This window comes from Mercenaria mercenaria, chromosome 15, assembly GCF_021730395.1.
Source record: "Mercenaria mercenaria strain notata chromosome 15, MADL_Memer_1, whole genome shotgun sequence".
Taxonomy (NCBI): Eukaryota; Metazoa; Mollusca; class Bivalvia; order Venerida; family Veneridae; genus Mercenaria; species Mercenaria mercenaria.
The window spans coordinates 56,158,118-56,184,129 of NC_069375.1; the positions used below are offsets into that span (position 1 = coordinate 56,158,118).

Consider the following 26,012-nt stretch of genomic DNA (forward strand, 5'->3'; position numbering starts at 1 on the left):
TACCACTATCACTACTGCCTCCACTGCCTCTAACAAAACCACTACCACTTCCACTTCTGCTATCACTTACACTATTGCTACCACTTCCTCTGCTGCTAGCACTACATCTATCACTATCAGTGCTACCACTATCACTACTGCTTCCACTGCATCTACCACAACCACTTCTGCTGCCACTGTTTCTGTCACTAGCACTACTGCTTCCACTGTCTCTACCACAACTACTACTGCTTCCACTGCCTGTACAACTATCACAACTGATACCAATATCATTACTGCTACCACCGCCTCAACCACAAACATTACTGCCTCTACTACCTTTATTACATTCACTACCGCTATCATAACTGCTACCACTATCGCTACAGCTACCACACTGTCTCTTCCACAACTACTACAGCTACCACTGCCTCTTCCACAACTACTACAGCTTCCACTGCCTCTACCACTACCACAAATGCTACCACTACTGCTACTACTATCAGCATTACTACCACTGCCTCTACCACAAGCACTACTGCTATCAATGCCTCTATTACTTTTACTACTACTACCAATGCCTCTACCACTTCCACTGCTTCCACCTCTGTCGCTACCACTATCACTACAACTGCTACCACTATCACAACCACTTCAACTACCTCGTCTTCTTCCACTATTACCACTGCTACCAATGCCGCTGCCACTGTCATTACTGCCTCTATCACTATTACTCCTTCTACCACTGCTGCCGCTACCACTATCACTACTGCTAACTATGACTTTACCACTATCACTACTGGTACCACTGCCTCTACCACTATCACTACTGCTATCTCTGCCTCTACCATTATTACTACTGCTACCGCTGCCGCTACCAATACTACTACTACATCTTACACTACTGCCATCCTTGCTGCTACTAATACCATTACCACTATCGCTATTACTATCTAAACTATCACTACCACTACCCTTACCATTGCCCCTTTCACTACCACTACCCTTACCATTGCCCCTTTCACTACCACTACTGCTATAACTGCCCCTCCCATTATCACTACCACTATCATTACCGCTGGCTCAACCGCTAAATGTTTCACTACCGACACCTCAACCACAACTGTTACCACTACTACTATCAATAACGTTACAAATACATTTACAGCTGTCGCTTTCACTAGCACTACTATCAATACACTACCACTACCACATCCACAACTGCTTCCACTGCCGCTACCACTGCTACTATCACTATCGCTACCGCTACCACCACTTACACCACTACCTATACCTGTATAAGTGCCATTACTACTATAACTGCTACTTCTACAACTACCACTACCACTGTAAACGCGACGACTCACCACTGCAATTATATATGCTAGCACTACCACCACTGCCTCTATCACTGCAATTACTACCACCACTACTGCTACTACAACAGCCACTAACACTACTACCACAACTATCACGACCACTACTACTAAAACTACCACGACTGCTACAGTTATCACTGCTACCAGTACTACTAACACTAACACTACCTCTACTTCTCCCACAGCCACCAACTTTACTACCACCACAACTACTAGTATTACTTCCACAACTATCACCACTTCCGCTACCATTACAATTGCTAATATCACTGCCACTACAAGTACCTATAATACCATTATAGCTACCACTACCACAACTACTACCACAACAACTTCTACAATAGCAACAATCACAATTACTACTTCTACTTCTGTGCTAATAAAATTTTGATCAACCTAAGGTTTTTCCGGATGTTAGAATATAAGTCTCAATATTGCATTTTTCCATGAGATCTTGTTTTTTGCATTTTATCAGTATAATAAATTCACTATTGCGCTTTTTATTAAATCAGCTTTCGTTTTGCTCTGTTTAATTTAATCTGTCGGCCTGTCTAACCGTGAAGCTATCATAGCCAGCGTTGTCCCTCAAGTTGATTTCCAGTTTAGGTGATAACTGTTGTATGTTTTATTCACAGCATAATTTGTTCAACTGAGCGCATCAATAACTAAATTAAATTGCTTTCTAAACGCGTTCAGCTTACCTGAAGCACTTTTTTTTATAACAAAGTAAACATAAATTAGAAATGTGTAATTTCCGACGTTCAATTTTCAAACCATTCATACGTAAAAACGGACAACAGACTAAGGGTGATTTTTATATCACGGTTTCCAATCTGTGATCAATATGATACGAAATATGGAGTCAAAAATGATTTTAGAAAACCCTCACTTTTAACTTAAGGTCTTTAAAAAAAAAACATTTTTCTTTAAAAGACACAGATTTTTTCTATCTCATGTCTCACAGGGGGTGATGTATACGACACAGTAAGAAATTTCAAAGTTCCACGCTCTACAGACTTGTTCTGAAAGCATTTTTAAAATAAAACAACACGTTATAGTTTGGTAAAATATTTCGAAGAATTTAAATTGAATGAGAGTTTCAGAAATTAATGTTCAAATTCGAAATTGATAAGGAATCAAGCTTAAGCAGAGCTCTTTTGCTTTACACCTGGAACTCAGTGTTAATTAGCACGAGTATAGGCTATTAAGATCTTAAAAAATCCAAGAGGCAATGGAGAATGCACTAAAATAATTTTGCTGAAAAATATTCACTAATTTGGTCAGTTTACCAGGCGAAATCCTTATTTTAACGGATTTTATGTAATTGTTGTCTTTAATTTTGTAGTGTATACCTTATGTGAATAGGCATTTCTTCATTATGATTTTGTCAAGTGTGAGCTATATATTATTCGACATTATTAAGACCTAAGCCAATGTAAGTGTTGCATTTTTTAAGCTGCTCATGATCAGTGTAGTCGATTTTTAAAGCTGCTAAGTGTAGTCGCAATTGACCGCAACTTAATACACTGTATAGTGTTTGCGATGTTGTCATTTATAATTTTCAAAATGATTTTTTCAACAACTATTACGGAATAAAATTATATTCATTTTACATTTGGTTTTAATCGTTTGCAGGTGGTTTTTTTCTTTTGTTTGCATTTTTTTTATTTTGTTGTACGTGCTTACACGCACACTACTGGGATTCTAGTTCTAATTACACCATCACTGCTGCGTGTTTGTGTTTCTCGACTTTTACGACAAGAGTAGGCAACAAGCATCAATATCTTAAAGAAAAACTTCTAAAAAAATAAGGTGATACAACCAAGGACATAACTGACTGAAAAAAATCTCTTATTATTTTGAAAAGAAAGTTAATTTTTTTTATTAGTATTACTGTTTATAGATATTTTATTTGGTTGCTGGTCCTAGGTAGGGTGCATTTTCCCATTTAAGAATTAACTGTTGCTCTCTTACCTTACCTATCAATCATGTCTGTCTTACAGATCTAATAATTATATACATTTTAAACTTTGTATTATTGTGTATATATTTTATCTGTTCGCTGGATGTTTTTTAATGACAGTCAGAACTTAAAATATATTTGTAAGCATACCATTTTTTCTGTTTAAAGAAGTTTTGTTGTTTAAGGTGAGATCATGGTTCAGTTGAATGAATTGTTGTACATGCGTTAAATTAAAGAAAAAAATCTGAACTGTATAACACTATAATTATACTTTATACTGTTAACTGTGATTATATGTGGTATTATTGCTGCTTGTAAAATGAATAAAATGCCATACGGTTGTGTTGGTTATTTCTTTCATACAGTTGCATACATTTTATTACTGGTATTCAATTCGGATGTTTCGATAACCTTGCTAGTCTTTCCTATAGTAAGTTAATATCCTCATAACATTTGCAAAATGCAGGGGTGTTCAGCTGTTCAGATACTCTAACCGACCATTCCATCCAAAGTTACTTTCCCTACTCCCCTTTGACGCCATTTGCAAAATGAAGGGAGATTACTATAACAGACTATAGTTTTTTTCCTTTCAAAGTTACTTCCCCTACTCCCCTTGACGCCATTTTCAAAATTAAGGGGAGGTTAATCTAACCGATCTTTCCATCCAAAGTTACTTCCCCTACTCCCCCTAACGCAATTTGCAGAATAAAGGGGAGGTTACTCAAACAGACTTGTGTTGTTTTCCTTTCAAAATTACTTCCCCTACTCCCTTTGACACCATTTGCAAAATTGAGGGGAGGTTACTCTAACAGACCTTTCCATCCAGTTACATCCCCTTCTCCCCTTGACGCCATTTGCAAAATAAAAGGGAGGTTACTCGAACCGACTTATTTTTTCCTTTCAAAGTTTCTTCCCCTACTCCCCTTGACGCCATTTGTGAAATTTAGAGGGTAGGGGTGGGGGGTAATCTTACCGACAATTCCATCAAATGTTACTTCCCCTACTCCCTTTGACGCAATTTGCAAAATTAGGGGAGGTTAATCTTGCCAACCCAAACTCCATTACAGTGCTACTTCCCCTTATCAGTACAGCAGACACTGCCACCACGTATAAGTTCGGCTGAATTTCAGCCGAGTTAAATTTTATTATTTTAAATTTGTTGTACAAAGTTTTTACCTCAGTAGTTAAATATTATACATTTTGTTTGCAAAACGAGCAAAAAAAAAACAACACTAAAAAATAATGCAGTTATACTAAAATTACCTCTTTTTCGTGGGTTGTGATGCGCACCTGCTAAAAATGAAAACAATGAAATTACTCGACGGTATTTGGAGTACGGTAAGAAAATGTGACGAGTGGCATACTGCAAAATATAGATATATCAAATACTTCCATTATGTTCCTAAAGGTTGTGACATAAATGTCAATTTCACTGTAGATTAATGCAAGCATTTGATTTACCCGGCATTGCCAAGCACGCCGCCATTTTAGCATCACACGGTTGTACCATCGTCACATGATATGCTTGAAGGCAGGGATGATTGTTTGACAATATTCCTACACGGAGGTTGTTGCCGACCTTACAACCCAAAGTTACTTCCCCTACTCCTCTTGACGCCATTTACAAAATAAGGGGTTACTCTAACCGACCTTTCCATCCAACTTTCCTTACTCCCCTTGACGCCATCTGCAAGATTAAGGGGGGGGGGGGGGGGGGGGGGGGGGGGGGTAACTAGAACCAACTTCTATTTTTTCCTTTCAAAGTTACTTCCTCTACTCACCTTGATGCCATTTGCAAAATCAAGGGGAGGTTACCTTAACAGACCTTTCCATGCAGTTACTTCCCTTACTACTCATGGCTCCATTTGCAGTACTAAGGGGAGGTTACTCTAACTGACTTGTATTTTTCCATCCAAAGTTACTTCCCCTACACCACTTAACACCATTTGCAAAATGAAGGGGAGTCTACCCTAACCGACCATTCCATCCAAAGTTACTTCCCTAATCCCGTTCACGCCATATGCCAAATTAAGGGAAGATTACTCAAACAGACTACATCACAGACTTTAAAGGGGAGGTTACTCTAACAGATTGGTTTTTCCCCATACAAAGTTACTTCCCCTATTGCCCTTGAAGCCATTTGCAAGATTAAGGGGAGGTTACTCTAACAGACTTGTTTTTTTCCATACAAAGTTACTTCCCCTACTGCCCTTGATGCCATTTGCAAGATTAAGGGGAGGTTACCCGAACCAACGTTTTTTCCTTTCAAAGCAACTTCACTATAATCCCTTTGACAATATCATTAAACAGATATCCTGAGAATTGGAATGTGTGTGTACAGAAACAATTCATAAAGATTCGTCACTGAAATTATCCTTTCCGTTGCAAAAACAAAGAAAAAATAATAGTGTTACTGTTTATTTTTATGTCTTTACAACAACCTTGTTTTCCTCGAAACAAATATTGCTAATAAGAATTTACAAATGTATAAAAATCTGTAAAAAAGTCATGTATGCATGAATAAATAAAATAAAATATAAGCTACAGAACAGTTAATAATTAACTACAAATGTACCAATATTAGCCACTTAAAGCTAAAAGCTGGCAAAAGTTGCAAGTATACTTATATCTTGAAAATTATACTGCTACTGTAACAGTAATTAACCAGGAGTAAGACACATGAGAGTTTTAGGGCTGACAAACAGTTGTACAGATGGACTAGGGAAAATTCATTCCATCTCACCGACAGTTTGAGAAAAGGCAAGTATGGTACACACAAAAGATATACATTCTATCAGTGATCAGAACTAGACCGAAAATTAAATAGCCTAATCACATTATGATTATTTTGGCAAATTCTTTAGGAATACTGGAAATGTACAACATGTTTAGTAAAATCGAATCGTATACGTGTGTATTACAGCTTGAGAAGTATGTTTCGTCATAATAATGTACCAAGAAATAATTACTATCATAGTTAAACCATGCTTATGAGGACACATGTACTGCTTACACAACACATTTTAACAGAAATGATAATACACATTTAAAGACATTGAGCAAGCAGATATGATTATAGTTAACATGTCAATTCCTTAATCTAATTATATAAAATGGAAACAAAGTAAATAAGTGTTATAACCCCATGTCCATATGTCTTTCAATATCATACAATGATTTTCATAAAAAAAATCCATGAAGAATCACAAATAATATGAAGATTCTGCAGTGCTTTAGTTTATACATGTACATTATTTTTTTAGGTCAATTGTGAAGGAAGTTCTACAACTTCTATTAATCACTCTCAACACCTCATTCCTGGTGGAATCCATCGCCACGAGGGTATGAGAGAAGAGGCCAGTTTCCCTTTTTAAAGCTGCACACCAAGCAAAGTAGCTACTGGTACCATTTTTCACATCTTTGGTGTGACGCGGCCGGGGATCGAACCCACAACCTCCCACACTCGAAGCGGACTCTCTACCTCTAGGCTTTGACTCAGCATCTGTACAAACTATGTTTATTATTGAATTATCCAGTAAATACTACGGTCTACCCCATCAAAATTTACTGTAATAACGTCTTTTAAGGCTTTTAATGGATTGGGTTTAATATGTAAGATATTCTCTTATGTAAAAATCCTAATCAACTACACAATGACAAATGAGCGCAGTGATGTAATAGTTGTCAGCAAATCAAGCCGCAGATCGTGGATTTGAGCCTCACTAGCCTTCTCATATGAAACCAATATTGTTTTTCCCTGAGGTAGTGGACTCAAGAGCATTTGGTTTTTCAGTCATGTAATGGCCGGCAGTTAACCCAGTGTTCCTGGATTCTGTACCAGTACAAATCTGTTCTCTGCAACTAACTACCAGCTTTCCCACAAGAATCAGAGGTGGAGGACGAATGATTTCAGACACAATGTCTTTTATCAAATCGTCACGCAAGAGCCGTTCAAATAAGCTTAATGCTTTCATCAAAATCAAGTTAATAGAGTAAAGCTCAACAAAAAAAGCATGTGTATCAAAAGTCATCATATTTTTTAACCCTTACCCTGCCAAATTTCTATAAAGAACTTGTCCATCTTTCAATTTGGACAGTACCATTAACTGGTAAAAGGGATGCTTACCAAAAAGATACTGACTGAATGGTGAACAGTGCAGATCATGATCAAACTGCATGGATCAATCGTGCCTATCATGGTAAGGGTTGAAGGACAGTTTCTTTGTAAAATGTTTGAAATTAATAGTTTCGCCTTATTAATGAGAAAGTAAAGAGAAAACATTACTGAACCACGGAGACGATATTCTGTAACAGGCATATCCTCCGACTCTTCTTCTGGACGACTATCAATGTCTGGACTTTGAGGTGAATTGATAACTGGTCCAAAAAACTGCTTAACGCTCTTCACAACTTTTCTTTGTGGAATTTTGTCTTTCTTTTTTCTGCCTTTTTTCTTTACACTGGACTCACTCTTGTCAAATGAGTCTTGAGGCAGGACAGTTTCAATAGCTATTTGTTCTGCCTCATAGAGACTAGAAAATGTTCCTGACTGTAGCTTTGCAAGATTTATATGTAGGTTCTTGCGCTTTCGTGGTGAGCCATCACGAGTTTGATTCTCTGAAGGACTTCCAGTGCCAGGATCAAATGCCATTCCCATTGGTGTAGGGTAAGGTTCCAGGTAGCCCTGATAAATACAAAAATAGATTTTATACTAGTAAGCGAAGCAGATAACAGTGATGAAAGTTCAGAACCATTAGAATATGATCTATAAACAAAGGGGAAGAAACTAAACTATTTCTCGTATACTTCAAGCAGATTTTATCAGTAAACGAGATTAAGCAAGACCTTCTCAGTAGGAAAAGTTATATCAAATTTATCTTACAAAATCAGCAACCTTTCTTGGGGAAAATTACAGAAATCTGTATGGCGAATATGGACCTTCATGTAAATGCAGGGCCTCCTATGTCATTTGCAAATGTAGCTGAATGCTACAAATTCAAAGAACTGGCTACAGATTTTTTAAAGTGGCTACAAGAATTTTGTTTAAATGTTGCCAAATTTCAGCAATTCAGCTTCAATTTGGCAGTTCCTCTCAAAAAGTGGCTACAACTTTCTGGGGCCCAGTGGAGGCCCTGTAATGTTTAGTTTAATACCTCAACTTGTTCTCTTCTCTGGAATGAAGTAGCCTCACTTGGAGCAGCTGATGACTGTCTGTGAGGCTCATAGTCAGTTGTACCAATTTCTGATGGGGCAGTTTCCTGAAACATTGATTGCAAACCTGTTTATGGAAATAATTTACATGCATAACTGAACTTTCCTTATTCTGCAATACACTTTGCACTAATATTTCATTTTGCTAAGCAGTTCAAACAAGACCTGTCACAGGAAATGGCGCGCTCGACTATTTTGATGCTGGAAAGAGAAACTGGGATAGAGCTGTCACTGGAGTGTTTAATTACTCCAATGTTGACGAAGATATTGGACAATAGCCCAAGTCTGTGTCAAATGTATTTAGTAATAACAGATATAGAAGTGTATCAAAACATGAAATAATTATTATAAAAAGGACATAATTCATGCAAAGTTTCTTCAAAAGTAATGCACTATGTGTCATATCATGTCGCTAATAATGTGGAACAACTATTTGAAGTTGAATCTCATAAGTGAGACAGAGAAGAAGTGCATCACAACTTGAATATGAAATTCCAGTAAAAAGGGGGCATAACTCATTGCGCTTTGGTACCAGCATCATGAACATTGTGTCCTATAATGTGGGTGACCATGTAGAACAATTGTTTTAAGTTCGAGTAAAATCCATTTATTAACAACAGAGATATACTGAAAAAGCATAAAAATTAAACTGAAATTCTAAGTAAAAAGGGGTACATAAGTTACTTACTATATGTGCCAGTGTTATTGAACTTGTGTCGTAATATTATGTGGAAGACGACAATGTGGAAGAACTATTTTAAGTTTGAATCAAATTTGTTAAGTAATAACAAAGATAAAGTGAAAGGGCAACAACATTAACATGAAATCATAAGTAAAAAGAGGCATAATTCATGAAATATTGGTGCCAGAGTTATGGCCCTTTTGTCATATGATGTGGGTGGTGATGTGATACAACTGTTTTGAGTAATCAAATCCATTTGGTAATAACAGACATAGAGTACAAGTGCATCAAAACTTTAACCTGAAATTTATGTAGAAAGGGGGCATAATTCATAAAATATTGGTGCCAGAGTTATTATCCTTGTGTCATATGATGTGGGTGATGATGTCAAAGAATTGTTTTAAAGTTGAATAAAATCCCTTCTGTAATAACAGAGAAATAGAGAAAATGGATCAAAATTAACCTAAAAATTATAGGTAAAAAGGGGGGCTTAATTTATCATGTTTATGAAAAAATTGGTGCCAGAGTCATATGATGTGAGTGATGATGGTCAAAAGTATTTTAAGTTTGAATCAAATCCATCTAGTAATAAGTGAGACAGAGTGAAAGTGTACCAAAACTTTAACCTGAACCTCTATACAAGAGTTACGACTCTTGTGCCAGATGATGTGGGTGATGATGAGGAATAACTATTTTAAGTTTGAAGCAAATCCACCAAGTAATAGCAGCGATAAAGAGAAAAAAGAGACAGTGTGTCGAAACTTTAACCAAGGCGAGGACGTGGAAGGATACCGATGCCGACGCCAGGGCATGTAGGATAGCTCTCCATATCAGGGCCTCCGCTGTCGATCGCCAATGTCGCCATTTGCGATAATTTTAAGAATTTGGCGCTAAATTTTGCAAATTGGCGAAAATAAGTGGCGCATAGTTTTTTTCTCGTCATTTTTTTTTTTTCCGTAGTGATATAAGCGGCCCAATAATTGGTTCCCGATACACATGTTTACCTAGGCGCTGGTAGTGAATAAAATCGATAACCTGAGTCTAGGCGGTGTAATTTGACAATTTGACTGTTGAAGTTGGTTGACACTTTGAGAATATAATTGCGTAATAATGTGTGAACTGATGGTTAATCAGTAATCAAAACATCTGCCAGCTTGTATGTTTGAACTCTGCCGAGAATTCACCAAAATTAAGGCCGATCACGGTGTACTTTATGTGTTGTGATTTTTACAAAAAAGATCGACATGTTTGTGGCATGCAGTTGTATGACTGACGAACTTTTAATAAGTACGAAAGATACATTTAATTTGTTACTTTTTGCAAATATATTAGATAATTTTGTAATTCCTCAGTTTTCATAAAAGATTTTAACGATGAATCCGAAAACAAAAACACAACAGCCTCAATTTGTATCCTGGACCTTGTAAATTAATTTCTTTGAAATGTTCAGAAAATGGAAGATATCACTTGCTACCATGGCTTCTTAAAAATCATCAGATCAGTGTTCAACTCGACCTTCTAAAATAGAAAAAATTCTGAATTTTCCTTTCCGAAAATAAATGAGTCCTGGAATATTGGTAATTCATGGATAGATATGATTCTTAAACTAAGGAAATGATTTGTGTCATTTGTATCCAACTACAAATTGAATTTACTTCTACAATGAACTAATACATCTTCAAAAGAAATTATTTACTATATTTTATTTCTCTATGCACAATCTGACAGCCAAATAAGAGAAATAAAAGTGGCTCAGAACTTTGGCTCAAAAATGGCACTAAAATGGCTCCAACTTTTTCAAATTGGCGAAAAGGTTGGCGACAAGTATGAAAAACCCAGAGGAGGCCCTGCATATACTTCGTGTAGTCAAGCTAAAAACAATATTTTTGATCTACAGTCAATAACTAATAACAGAAATTTAGTAAAGTCCCAGATAGTTAACCTTTGAGCCACTGACTTCAAAATTAAATTATAGTCACTTCCTCTATTGTAATTCAGCCCTTGTGTCCTGTAAACTTACAAGTTGTGCTTGCTATACTTTATGACTTAGAGACAGGAAACAATGTCAATCTCAAGGTCAACGTGACCTTGTCCTATGACTTACTGAAAATCAAAACAATGAGGGATCCTCCTAAAGTGGTGCTTAGTCATCCTGAAAGTTGTACCTAATATACTTCGTGACTTAGAATTCGGAAATCAAAGAATACGAAAAATTAAGTCAAATCGATGTGACCTTGACCTTTCAGTCAATGACCCTATAATCAACAGGTTTCTTCCTCTAGTAGTATTTAGTCATTGTATTAGGTTTGAAAGACAGGTAAAGAATGTACCAGAAATTACCAAACACAGTTAAAGAAGGTACTTGGACTTACTAGGTAGGTAGATAAGGCACAGTACAATTTAGACTTACCAAGACAGGTAGAGAAGTTACTTAAGACTAACAAAGACAGGTAGAGAAGTTTCTTAAGACTAACCAAGACAGGTAGAGAAGGCACTTAGACTAACAAAGACAGGTAGAGAAGTTTCTTAAGACTAACCAAGACAGGTAGAGAAGGCACTTAGACTAACCAAGACAGGCAGAGAAACCAAGACACATAGAGAAGGTAATTGGACTTACCAAGACAGGTAGAGAAGGTACTTGGTCTAACCAAGACAAGTACCAAAACAGGTACTTAGACTAACCAAGACAGGTTGAGAAGGAAGGTAGACTAACCAAGTCAGGTAGAGAAGGTACTTGGTCTAACCAAGACAGGTAGAGAAGGTACTTGGTCTAACCAAGACAGGTAGAGAAGGTACTTGGTCTAACCAAGACAGGTAGAGAAGGTACTTGGACCTACCAATGCAGGTAGAGAATGTACTTGGTCTATTAACCAAGACAGGTAGAGAAGGTACTTGGTCTAACCAAGACAGGTAGAGAAGGTACTTGGTCTAACCAAGACTGGTAGAGAAGGTACTTGGGCCTACCAAAGCAGATAGAGAGATAACTCTGACTAACCAAGGCAGGCAGAGAAGGTACTTGGTTTAACTAAGACAGGTAGAGAAGGTACTTGGACCTACAAATGCAGGTAGTAGGGTACTTGCTCTAACCAAGACAGGTAGAGAAGGCACTTAGACTGACCAAGACAGGTAGAGAAGTTACTCTGACTAATTAAGACAGGTAGAGAAGGTACTTAGACTAACAAAGACAAGTAGAGAAGGTACTTAGACTAACAAAAACAGGTAGAGAAGTTACTCTGACTAACCAAGACAGGTAGAGAAGGTACTTTGACTAACCAAGACAGGTAGAGAAGATACTTAGACTAACAAAGACAGGTAGAGAAGTTACTCTGACTAACCAAGACAGGTAGAGAAGGTATTTAGACTAACCAAGACAGGTAGAGAAGGTACTTAGACTAACCAAGACAAGTAGAGAAGGTACTTAGTCTAACCAAGACAGGTAGAGAAGGTACTTAGTCTTACCAAGACAGGTAGAGAAGGTACTTAGTCTTACCAAGACAGGTAGAGAAGGTACTTAGTCTAACCAAGACAGGCAGAGAAAGTACTTAGACTAACCAAGACAGGCAGAGAAGGTACTTAGACAAACCAAGACAGGTAGAGAAGGTACTTAGTCTAACCAAGACAGGTAGAGAAGGTACTTAGTCTTACCAAGACAGGTAGAGAAGGTACTTAGTATAACCAAGACAAGTAGGTACTTAGTCAAACCAAGACAGGTAGAGATGGTACTTAAGATTAACCAGTACAAGTAAGAAAAGGTACTTAGACTTTCTAAAACTGGAACAGAGTGTATTAAGACCTACCAAGACATGCAGAAAAGATATTTGAAAGAAGTTTTGGAACAAACAAACAGCATCAGTCAAAGCTTTACCTGATGAGCTGCATCGGGTACAGGTGATGAACTTGGAGGAGGTGGGACTACATCTGATGGAACTATTGGCAGTGTTGTTCCAGCTGCAGATTTCACTTTTACAACTCGTCTTTGGGAGCCATACCTAAATGAAACATGACATACTGTAACATAAAGCAAGAACTATTTTATATTTTAGAGGCAATTTTGTTAGGCTTTTCAGATATATACTTTATGCAATAATGCTAACAGGCATGGGTCTCAAATTGAAGATTATTTTTTTGATAATGTATGTATTTTTAAGCAAATAGTGATCAATCCATTAATACATGTTACTCTTAGGATTTGCCAATTTCATGCAAACTAGCATGTATGACAATAAATCAAAGCACAGAACTTCATTCAAAACACCTGCATAGTATTGAGTACTTGTATTTAGTTAATAAATTTATTTATTTTGTTGCGTTTAATGTTGCACAGGCACAATAATAGGTCATATGGCAATTTTCCAGCTTTGATGGTGGAGGAATACCCCAGGTGCCCCTCTGTGCATTATTTCATCACGAGCGGGCACCTGGGTAGAACCACCAACCTTCTGTAAGCCAGCTGGATGGCTTCCTCACATGGTAAATTCAATGCCCGGAGTAAGGCTCATACCCACATCGATGAAGGGCAAGTGATTTGAAGTCAGCGACCTTAACCACTTGGCCAGAGGCCCCCCATTTAGTTAATAAAGGATCTTGGTAAAATATATATTCTATTGTATGATTTCAGTGCCCATCATACATAAAGTGTGAAAAAACATTGTGAGCCTTGTACAATAATAATTGTCATAAGGTATATAAGGGTACAAACCTTTTCCTAGATAGGTACCCTCTCATATGCTTCTGAACTATAAGAACAGGTGAGTGGTGGGCAAGGATTTTATTGATGCGACATTGAATGTCAAACATTAACTTCATTTCTTCATCAAATGTAAAATGCTGAAATAAAAAGATATTAGAAATAAATCACTTCCAGAAATTATTAAGTTAACCAAATATATTTGACTGATATATAACTTGCAAAATATCTTGGTGGGCTATGACTTTCTATTTTTAGCTCATCTGATTTTTGAAAAAAATCTATGAGGTATTGTCGTCACTTGACCATCAGCATCGGCGTCGGTTAAAATTTTTGTTTATAGGTCCACCTTTTCTCAAAATCCATATTAGAGCTACAGCTTTGAAACTTTGCACACTTGTTTGTCATCATTAGGTGACTTAGTAGGCCAAGAACCATAACTCTGTTATGAATTTTGTCAAAATTACAGCCCTTTTTGTACTTAGAAATTTTGAACTATGACTCTTTTTCTTACATACTGACCTGAGCACTTGCAGACGAGCCATGGCACCCGTAGGCAGTGCTCTTGTTATTATATTCATTGTAATTATAAATTGACATAAATACATTGAGTGTTAAACATTTTTTATCAAAACTGAAAGCAGACACTTAAAATGAAGGGAAAGACATTAACTGTAAACATAAATACAGCATTTTTTTTGTTGGGTTTAACGTCGCACCAACACAATTATAGGTCATATGGCGAGGGCAGCTGGGTAGAACCACCTACCTTCCGTAAGCCAGCTGCTGGATGGCTTCCTCACATGAAGAATTCAACGCCCCGAGTGAGGCTCGAACCCACATCGATGAGGGGCAAATGATTTGAAGTCAGCGACCTTAACCACTCGGCCACGGAGGCAGTAATATCACTTTATAGAAGAATAGAGTTAAATGTGTGTTCAATGTTGCACCGACACAAGTATAGGTCATATGGCAACATTCCAGCTTTGATGGTGGACGACCCCAGGTGCCCCTCCCTGCATTATTTCATCACTGGGGGGAGAGAGGGTGGCTTCCATAAGCCAGCTGGATGGCTTTCCCACATGAAAAATTCATGAAAATCATTACTTTGAAATCAGATCAGTAGTTCTATCTGCTTTTTTAATTTTGATTAACTGAAGTAATTTGAACAATCATGGTAGAAGGTCACCCTAGGAACATTTCAATATCAGCTAGCATTTTCTGACAAAATTCCATTGCCATGGTAACCAGAGTCTGAGCGAACAGACATCTTTGGACATTTTGAAAGACAATTATAGCCAAAGGAACATTCCTGTGAAGTTTGGCTGAAGTTTGCTTGGCCGTTTTGGAGATGCCATCTGAAGCAACTATTGATGATACTGATGGACAACCAACAATTGATGGCTGACTTTGGCTGACTGGAAAACCTCACCTTCTGCCCTTAATCCTCTGGATTAAGCTAAAAGGTCAATATAGAGAGAACATGGCAGACATGCTTAAGAGTCAGTAGATGAATGAATACTTACATCTGGTGTATGGTGATACAAAGTAATCCTGAAGTCCTGATTTTTCGCTGAGAATTTTCCTCCAAACATGGCATCCTCAATAATCTCTTCATCAGATATAACATAGTTGTCTAATGCCTGTAAGATAAGTCGAGTTGTCATGAAAATTTCTTACTAACAATATTCAAAAAATCTTATCTAAGCATAGATTATTAAAAGGTATGTAATTTCTAAACAAAAATTATATCAGAAAATATTGGGCTGTATTATAATTAGTTGATAACCTCACTGAAAGACAAAAAATATTTTCCCTGCCTATTAAAACTGGAAATACTTTTATCTTTAGAAAATAAATGACTGTGTTGATATTTCCTGCTTGTCTGTTTGTTTGTTCTGTGTGTATGTATTCGTGCATGTTTGTCACGTGTATGTGCCTGTTTGTGCTGCTGTGGTTTGCGTTGTAGGGAAAATGAGTACTTGGAGCAATTGGCTTTCCCTGTTGAATATTCATCCTTATTTTTTCCACTTTCCTCAACACCCTCACACATTTATCTATCCCTTACCTATTTTTGTATTTTGAATCTAATTTAAATGTACTTGTTGTTGGATTTTTGAAGCAGCCTGTCTGCTCAACTTTTCTGCTACAGTTTCTTTTTTGTTGCGGGCTGCTTTGCGATGTGCTTCTGGTAAACCTACACTTAATTCTCATTTTATTACAGTTTACGAAATTTAACTGAAGTGCGTAAACGCACATCCCATTAATAATCAAGAACTCACTTTCAGTGACCAGACACTATTCACTACATGGTGTCTATAGTTGCGTTTCAGACTCAGTGGGGTATCGTACATCGTCAGACCTGTCAGGTTTGGACATGTCGCCAGGTTCTGTAGATTCTCGTACCTCCCTAGAGGGTTGTCATGAAGGTGCAGAAATCGTAAACTTCGCAGTCCAGACCAGAATGCAATACCTGGTAAATCCGACAACTGAAAAATATTAAGGTATCTGTTAAATGACAAAGTACATGTACATTGTATATTCTTATCTGACTACTTCACACTTAATATGACAAGCAGATTATGATATATATTGATTATTATGAAAAAATTAAAGTATGAGCTATCAAGTACAAAATCAAAGGTATCAGGTGATTTGATCAACCCTATATATCAAATCAGGGTATTGCCACTGAACAGATCAAAATTTACATATATTAACTATCAAGCATAAAATCACAGGTATCAGGTGATTTCATCAACTCTACATATTAAAAACAGGGTATTTAATTGATATGGCCACTGAACAGATCAAATTCTGCTGGTTATATTATGTGATATAAATGAAAGAACATGTACAAGATGAACTATTCAATACAATAATATAGAACTAGCTACATGTACAAGATGAACTATTCAATACAATAATATAGATCTAGCTACATGTACAAGATGAACTATTTAATACAATAATATAGATTGAACTAGCTACATGTACAAGATGAACTATTTAAAATAAAAAAATATAGAACTGAGCTATCTATAAAACAATGAAACTGAAACATACACTTGGTCTAATAATTTCTTCCAAAATTATATATTAAAACCTTTGTACCATATGGATTTCATCATTCAAACTAGGTAGTACTTAGTATTTTATTCTGCAATTTATCATTGGTAATCAAAATTGCAGTTAAATGTTCTCAAGTAATTTTTTACTAGTGGTCTAATACTAGTATATGGCAAAAATTTTCAATGGAAAAATGCTGGCCATCAAAATAGGTTTTTGAACCTAATAACATGATAAGTAAGTTTCTAGTATAGAACCTAAAAAAAAATGAGCTTCTTAGAAGGATATGTTTATCTGTAAAGTTTTATTTTTAAAAATAAGGCAAAATCTTCTGTTACTGAATTTACTAATCTAAAAGTGAATGAAACTATTTACCTGATTGCTATGTAAGTCCAATTTGATCAGTTGTCTGCACGGTGCTAGACCATCTATTTTTGTTAGAAAGTTATTGTTTAAAATACATATCCTTAAATTTATACAGTAACTTAAATCTCCAATTTTACGTAAATGGACGCCACATAATCGAACAAATCTCAACTGGGAAATATCCTTAATATTTCTTCCTTCAAGTTTTCCACATTGTTTAAGAAGGAAGTCTTGTGACGCTGTCCGGAGAAGCCCCTGGGTTTCCGCCTGCCGGATGGTTTCTTCTTCACGCTGTTTGTAGTATTTATCAAGGTTTCCGATATTGGTTCCTTCCCGCGATGTTTCATGCAGTCGTTGGAACTTGGTCCAGTCTGGAATACTAACCATTTTGGCAGGATGAATGTTCTTCTTGATGAGTTTAAATGATTTCTTCTCACATTTTAAACTGAAATGATAAAGAAAAGTATTGTTTGGACAACTGCTTACATAATTTCTTATTTAATTGATTTGTTTACAAGCAACATACGTATTATTCTCAACTTGCAATAATATTTTTATATCCATTCATTTTAACACATATTTTGCTTGATAAAATCCTTAAAAATTGTACATTTTCAAAATAATGTAACATTATGTTTATGAAAAGCTTCAAAATTAATTCTACTTCTTTGAATAAATAAATTCAGAAGAAGCTTCCACCAAATTTAACTTAAAATATTTTTAAACTAATTTAAAGTTTTATAGGTAAGATCTTACTATGGTAGCATGTTTTTTAGACTATCTATTATGTATCTTATCAATTATTGAGCAGTTTGATAAATTTGTCTTCACCATAAAAAACCAATTGTCAATTAAGGCAATTTATTACATTCTTACCTATTGATTATCTACTTGAATAAAACTACTAATAGGCATTTTGTTGTCCAATAAAGAATTGCGAAGGACCTTATCAGTCCATCTTAGCAATTACGTAGCACAATTTGAGTGTTTTATCCCTAGGTTTTGTAAACAGATGATAAAATCCTATTAAAAAAATAAGCTCCACATGCATGTGTTCATCTTAATTACAAAGGCTGGAAACAAGAAATAGTTCACTACTGATGAATTATTCGTGAAGACAAGAGATAGCAAACTTGTCGAGTCTAAGGTTAGGTATCACAACTTAATCTATACTGTGGTATATCCACTGGCACCAGAACTGCAAATTTAGCTTTGGGTGGCCTATTTTGTAAAAAATGTGCCTTATTTTCAGTTTATTAAAAAATATCAAGGAAATGGTGCCTTTTTATTTATTATGTCCCTACCCTCTGTTCTTATATTATATATAAGCTAAATTTGCAGTTCTTGTGCCAGTGGATATATATCATAATATTTTACAAGTCTACAGAACTGTTACTAAAAATACTGATTTACAGGAAAACAGTTTTATCATTTATCTTTAAAGTGTCAGCTTGATGTTCCCAGATAAAAACAGAACCTGCTTAGTTTTTACAATGTTTGATTTAAAATTTGGCAAGGACTTTCAGAAGATTTTCACCTTCTAAATCACAAATGAAAACAAGACTTAGTTAATACTATCATTTCTTCAAGTATGTACTGAAATTAGGGCTGTCATTGATTGGGTCTTTGTCATATCGACGATACTGATATATCGGAAGACAGATATCGACGATACATCGATAAATCGATTATTAAGTTAGTGTAACAATTTAACTGTTCATGTACATGCTATATACCTTCTTGTTAATGTTATTTTTAGTTTAATTGCATGCTTTTCATGCGTTTTATTTGTATTTATGTATTTCCCCATACAGGTAGTGCAGACTAGTTGGAAAAGACTGCTGTGGTACAAGTTTAGACATGACCTTTATTGACAACTTCCGTTACTTAGGGCGCTTTTTGCAGGCAGAAAAGTTGTTTTAGAGGGTCTGAGTGTTTATCTGGATAGTTTTTTTTCTTTGTGTAAAATATCGATTTTTAAAAATGTGAATCGATAATCGATCGACCAAAAAATATCGTTGATACATCGATATCGTTTCTATCGATGACAGCCCTAACTGAAATGAAACATTTAAAATGCTTCACCAGATACTCTATTCTTTTTTCTACCAACATATATTTATTCAGCAGTCCTTTCTTCAGAAACGTAAAATTTTTATTACAAGACAAATTTAACCCACTGGTCTAAATGGAACCAACCCTCTAACCAAAAAACGGAGAGAAAAAAATACTGCAATTTCTATCCACGACACATTAATCCCCAACATTTACCTGAACTATATACCAGACCCCACAATCTGAAGAACAAAGTTAGTAGTTTTTCTAGCTCTGGCATAGTATCTGTTTCGTAACAAAAACCCGCCCCATGTGGTTCTGGGATGATCTGTGTATGAAAAGAATTGGAACCACTGCCTTACCCTTGCATGATCGCAAGAGGCGACTAATAGGATCTTAACACTTGGTTTTGCTGTAACTCTGTGATTCCAGCTGGTATGCAAATTTTGATTCCATACCTCATGTTTTTATTTCAATGTAAATGAGATGTGGAACCAAAATTAGTATTCCTGTTTGGCGCCATATAACCTATACTGTGTTGGTGCGCCGTTAAACCCAAATAAATAAATAAATAAATAATAATAAAAACCCATAATACAGAATGATGAGACTTATTAAAGACACTTAACCTCAGAAAATTTGTCATCCTTGAAATATGAAATCGAAATATACAGATGTATTATAACAAGTACAAAGCAGTAATAATAATAACAAAATATATTAATAACTTTAAAAATTAAGTTAACAATGACAACATCTGGCTAAAGCCAGTCTACATTATTGTCCTTTAACATATTTTTATTTAATCTCGAATCCTTAGTATCTTTAAAAGTAATTGTTCATATGACTTATTTTTGTATAAGACAGTTTTAAACTGGCACTGTCAGAATTTTTAGTTTTGGGCAACACAAAGAAATGAACATAATCAAATACTTTGTACACAAATGCAGAGGCAAGAAGTTCTCAATTTTTATTCAGTTCACAATTTCAAAAAGAAACAAAACAAAAAACTATCAATATCTTTTAACTATTAATGAGAAATTAATAACAGACTTTACAAAAAAGAAAGAAATAAAGTAAATTTAAACTGACCAAATTGAGCTCTTAAATTATTTGCTTTACTTTACAGTTTGAAAACATGTGCATTTTTTAAAATATATATTAAAGCATGTAACAATCTGCTGTTTCTACATTGGTGAATAAGTTCAGTCAAACACTGACATTATCAGTATTAACAGCTTTGTCAACATTAAATTTTATAAAATGACCAAATTTTTTAAATGTTCAACTTCAGTTCATAAGTGTAAGTTAAATGTAAGAAATCATATATATGTTATTTTTGTATAGTACAGAATAAATAAAAATAAAATCATACAAACACTGTACAAAATTCTATAAACCCCATAACTGTTGTCTAACTTAAATATGTAAAAGAATTTTATAAAACAACTTAACAAACCTCAATATATCCCTAAATTTGTAGCCAAAGCGAAAAATTTCTTAACCTAATTCTTAAGTATCTTTCCTATTTACAACAAACTTCTTTTCAATTGATGTTGACACTAATTAAAACTCTGTCTTCAATACTTCAACAGTAAAGAAAAGTTTGAAATTCGATATGCCCTCTGCAAACATCTTTTTAGGCGACAAAAACAGATATTATAACATATCAATACCTATTGACAACTTTACAGTGTTTATTAATCTCTAATATGCCACCGTTAATATCCGCTGGCATGTAGTCAAAAAGGGTTTTAAAGGCTTAATATTGTAACATATCGATATATATAATATTGGATATTATGTAGCAATGTTAAGTAATTTTCCTATTAAAACATATAATAAAAAAGTAAAAGAGAAAAGCTGATCTTATCTGACAGAAAATTGGACTGAAATTATTGTCAATACCTCTTCAAGGAGAATGTAACAGGGTTATTATAACAGGCTATAGCTTGACATGAGATGTTGTAATCTTGCCAGGCCTGGATCATTATAATTATTATTATATATATGTAGCATGTGAGCACGGGTTCAGAGTGATCTGGCCTGGCAAAATCCACAAGAGCTGAATACATCCCATTGAAAGTCCTATTTACACTTCTTTTTTTCCAAAAATATCCCACTTAATTTTTGTTTTCACTTCATCAAAAAAAAGCATATATGGCCTAAATCTGGTGGTTGCTACATACCCTAGTACTTTTGTTACCAGTAACAAATTTTCTGTGTCTTAGTAACAAAATGTAACATCAGAACCATGCAGACATTTAGTTATAAAAGTAAAATATACTTTCATCTACGGGCTCCTTAGTAACACTAGTAACAAAAGGTAACAGCCTTTATACTTCTAGTAACAAAAAGGGCACAAGGGGTAACATCTACGGGCTCCTTAGTAACACTAAAACTAGTTCTGATGGTAAAGGCTATGTTCCCAAATTAGCTAGAAAAACCCTGTTGTTTCAGTGGAGCTTATAGTCCTTTTTTGGGAACATAGCCTTTACCCCCGAAATTGGGAATTTTGACGCGTAAATATTCCAAATTGGGAAATATTTCGTCCCATAGGATAAAGTAAGATGTGTTTAATCACTTTCTCATACACTTGTTTCACATTTTAGAACATCTTTAACATACTTCTATTATAAAATTGTCCATAATTTGGTCAATTTTTGTGCAATTTTGATGTAATTTTTTTCAGAAAGCAGATTGGGGAATTTTTGCACTCATTTTGGGAAAAAAACATACTTTTTGGCATTGGGAATATAGCCGAATAACGGCTATAAAAAAGGCCGAAAAAAAAAACCTGAACAAAGAAGTTTTTTTTCCCCTTAAGACATGAACATTAATTAAAGAAGTCCAGAAACAGGCAAAACACATTACATGTATTAGATTTCTACCTTAAGTGCAATTATTCATACTTTAAAATAATATTCATTTGTGAAAAAAAATAGACATACTACTTTTAAATAATACTGTACATGTAGGTATATAATATATCAAAAAGTTAAAACAATGTTTGGGGTAAAATATTATCCAAGGATTACATAGATAGATCTCAATTATAATTATTTAACGTCAAATTTTTCGAAAAATAGAAAACATTATATCTTTACACATTTGCTACAGATTTTAAATAAAACTAAAAACAAAGTGACATGTTAGGTATTTAGACTCAGCCTTACATTTTGAGTGGAAAAAAATCAAACAAGACCAAATCACAGTTAAGTAAAGGTAACGTTTCACATGAAAACTGAACAACATAATAAAACATGTATATCACTCTATATAACTTGTAACTGTCAGTTTACTGATATATACATTGAATTCCAGAAAAGGGCAGCTAAAAAAGGCCACACTTTTGGACAGTTCAGCATCTTTAAAAGCTCATCATTTTCAAAGAACTATTACATATATAAATCTTCATTTCGATGCATTTGCAATAATGACCCAGTGCTGAAATTTCACATAACTATATATATATTATGTTGAACTAGTTTTAAGCAATTATTTATTTTACAAAATTAATATAGTATTCATTTTTAAAGGGAGACAACTTCCTGAGAATATTTTAAGTAATTCCAGCTTACAGAACACTGTATGGCAGAACACATAATGATCAGGTAGCTTAGATTGTTAGTAAAGATGTTGTTTGTTTACCAAATATTTCAATCTGTGTTTTGAAGAGATACTCCTAAACCTTAATCGATGCAAGTGTGTATAAGGCTTTCAAATACGTTTGTTCAATGGATCAAGCACATCATCTGCAAAATTCATGTGGTATATGCATTGCGTTATAAGAAAGGGCCATGTAGGCCCCAAAGTATATGCTGAACCTTGTCACCATATGAATGATTACAATGATTCTTGTGATGACATTTTGGTATAAGTACTGCTTATTAGGATTTATAATGTGGGTCACATTGTAAAAAAGCTCTGAGTTCAAAATGAAAGATGATTTCTTAAGGTTTAGTAGTATATCACAAAATAACTGATTTTTTTAGTAAATGAACAGCACCTTGATGCACAACTTATCTGTCCAATACATGTTTTACTTTTCTGTCCCACAGAGTTGGATACTTAAAATATTCTTAATGAGTTGTCCCCCTTTGAATAAGAATGTCATTTGTAAAGAAATAAATGTAAACAACTGTCAAAAACGATGTTTTACCTAGTTAAGTAAAGTTTAAACACTCGCACGATGTTGCAAATGCATCAAAACGAAGACATGTAACAGCTTTTTCAAAATGGTGAGTTTTTAAAGGCGCTGAACTGTCCAGAAGTGTGTCCCCTTCATGCAGTCCCTTTCCGGAATTCAATACATATATGATTAAAATGACAATGGTTTTGTAGAATAATATAAATGTTTTATATGCTGTTAAATTTTCATGTAAAACAATGCTTTCTTTCTATGATTTGATGACGTTCAAACTTTTTTCTCCGAAACCTGGACTTATACCTTAACTACTTTTGCTTTGAAGAACCTATCTATCTATCTTCCAATTTCTGTCGAGTTGGCGGGTCACTCAAGCCACTTTATTTAAAAGGATGTTAAAAGAAAAGTAAAAGAGAACATTTATTATAGATGATAAATCAGTGTTTTTTTCAGGCTGTTTTCTTGGGACGAAAATTTGCCCCATTCCCCTGTCCAAAAAGTATGTTTTTTCCCTTTTCTGAAAAAGAAATCCCCTCAATTTTTTTTACATATCCCAACCAACAAAAGCCTTTTTAGATGTACATAATAATGTAAACTGTACCATTTTATGTGCTTTTAAATCATTTTCTTCTTAAGTGTAACATATTTATGAAAAATTTTGCTTTCATCACAACACAATTTTTCCCCTATTTTAGTGGTTATATAAGGCGCAATTTTGACCCCTCCTTATGGTCCCCGCCACAATGCCTCCAAAACTGAAAAAAAATACTGTATATACATTATACAAGTAAAAAGAAGAAAAAAAGTGGATTGTGAAAAGTAAAAACAGTATGGCAGATAGATTAAGGTGTAAGATGGTGAATATGGTTGACAGCCATACTGAATTACTAAGTGGTGATAAGAACGGGATATCGAGTGGGAGGCTGTTCCATTTGTAAACAGTCCATTGAAATAAAGAAAATTTGTAGTTATTGTTTGAGGCTGGGATTAACCTGTAACACTGCAGATGGGCATGTCAGGAGGCTCTCCCTAATGTGGGAAGTAGCCTTGGAGATGGCAACTAGTTTATGGGTTATTTTATACATCATTAATAAGACGAAGATCCAGGCAGTACCAATTTTGTGACTGTAACATCTGTGTCACACTGAATGTGCATCTTAAGTCAGACTAGACCCACTGCGGCAGATTTTCTTTGGTTCAAATGAGTTAAATAGCATGAGGAGACTGCAGACATCAGATGCATATACATGTGTATTCCAGTTGTGGCCAAACTAAGGTCCGTTAAATCAAGGACTAAACAGGTTCAAAGTTTACTTTGACGATTCTTCAGAGGAATCCAAGAGTTTGGTTTGCCTTCTCCGTTTACCTGATTGATGTGCTTGTCCCAAGAGAGGTCATCTGATATATCCATTCCAAGGTATCTGGCCAATGTGACATTCTTTGTCAGCTTGTCCCACTTTTGCGTGTCACAACAAGCAAATTGTAACCACCTCAATAGCCTGGACTGGTAGAGCATCCACTACGAGTGCATGCAGTGGTGGGTTCAAACCCCGGCCGCGTAAAAAATAGCACCAGTAGCTCCCTTGCTTTATGCTTAGCATTAAAAGGGAAACTGGCTTCTCTTCACTCACATCCTCAGACGTGGGGATGGATTCCATCAGGAATGAGGTTTTGAGAGTGATTAATTAAAGTTGTAGAACTTGCTTCACAATTGGCATAAAATTAATTATAAATGTATAAACTAATTGTAACGTTGACCCTGTTGCCACTTATCCATAACAATGACAAACATATTCACCTAAAAATAAAGTTACTGCTTATAACTTTAAATTAATTAATTTTATATAGCCCAAAGTCATCCTACAGGTATTCCCACGGTATCGGTAAACTTGCAGTATTCAAGTTACATTGTGAAACCTTTACACATTGTTTTGCTTTGGAGTTCTTTCGACTTGCTCATCTATCTATCTTCCATAACCGCCGAACCCCTTGCGGGGATGCAGACGTTCATGAAGAGATTTTGCAAGCTTTGAAACAGTAAAATTTGTTCCATAAGCCTATTCAATTTCAGGATTTATTACATCACTGAAAATTGTTAATTGCCGCAAAAATACAGGTGAGCCTATTATTGTAGGGACTGCTAAAGTGCAAATCAGAATGTTTTTCATTGATTTATCTCTTACTTTGGTAGCAAATTTACTGTTGACACAAGTCACATATATGTCCGAAGTTTTATATCCGAAGTTAATTCCGCTGCTGTTATTCTTGTAAATAAAATCGTATAAACAAATACATGTAAAGATTATTTTATTGTATGTCAACATTTATTGAATAGGTAAACGATTAAGATGTTAAATACCTGTTTAAATTGTAAAACCTTTCTTTCTTGCCCAGTTTATAGAGGCAGCCATTTGTAAACGTCTCCCAAGCAACATTAGACGGGTTGCAGATTTAACTTTTGTTCCAGAATTTTA

General features: G+C 35.1%; 1 protein-coding gene across 1 annotated transcript; it reads right to left on the bottom strand.

Moving 5' to 3' along the window:
• Positions 1–368: 368 nt before the first annotated feature.
• Positions 369–25,978, bottom strand: LOC123555322 (uncharacterized). The gene is made up of 10 exons (XM_053524248.1): positions 25,898–25,978; positions 17,346–17,781; positions 16,184–16,390; positions 15,428–15,544; positions 13,914–14,041; positions 13,080–13,203; positions 8,475–8,579; positions 7,607–8,005; positions 960–1,643; positions 369–755 (listed from the first exon to the last, which is right to left on the bottom strand). Exons 2-10 carry the CDS (start codon positions 17,721–17,723, stop codon positions 369–371), a joined length of 2,529 nt encoding a protein of 842 aa, XP_053380223.1. The 5' UTR covers positions 17,724–17,781; positions 25,898–25,978.
• Positions 25,979–26,012: the final 34 nt, after the last annotated feature.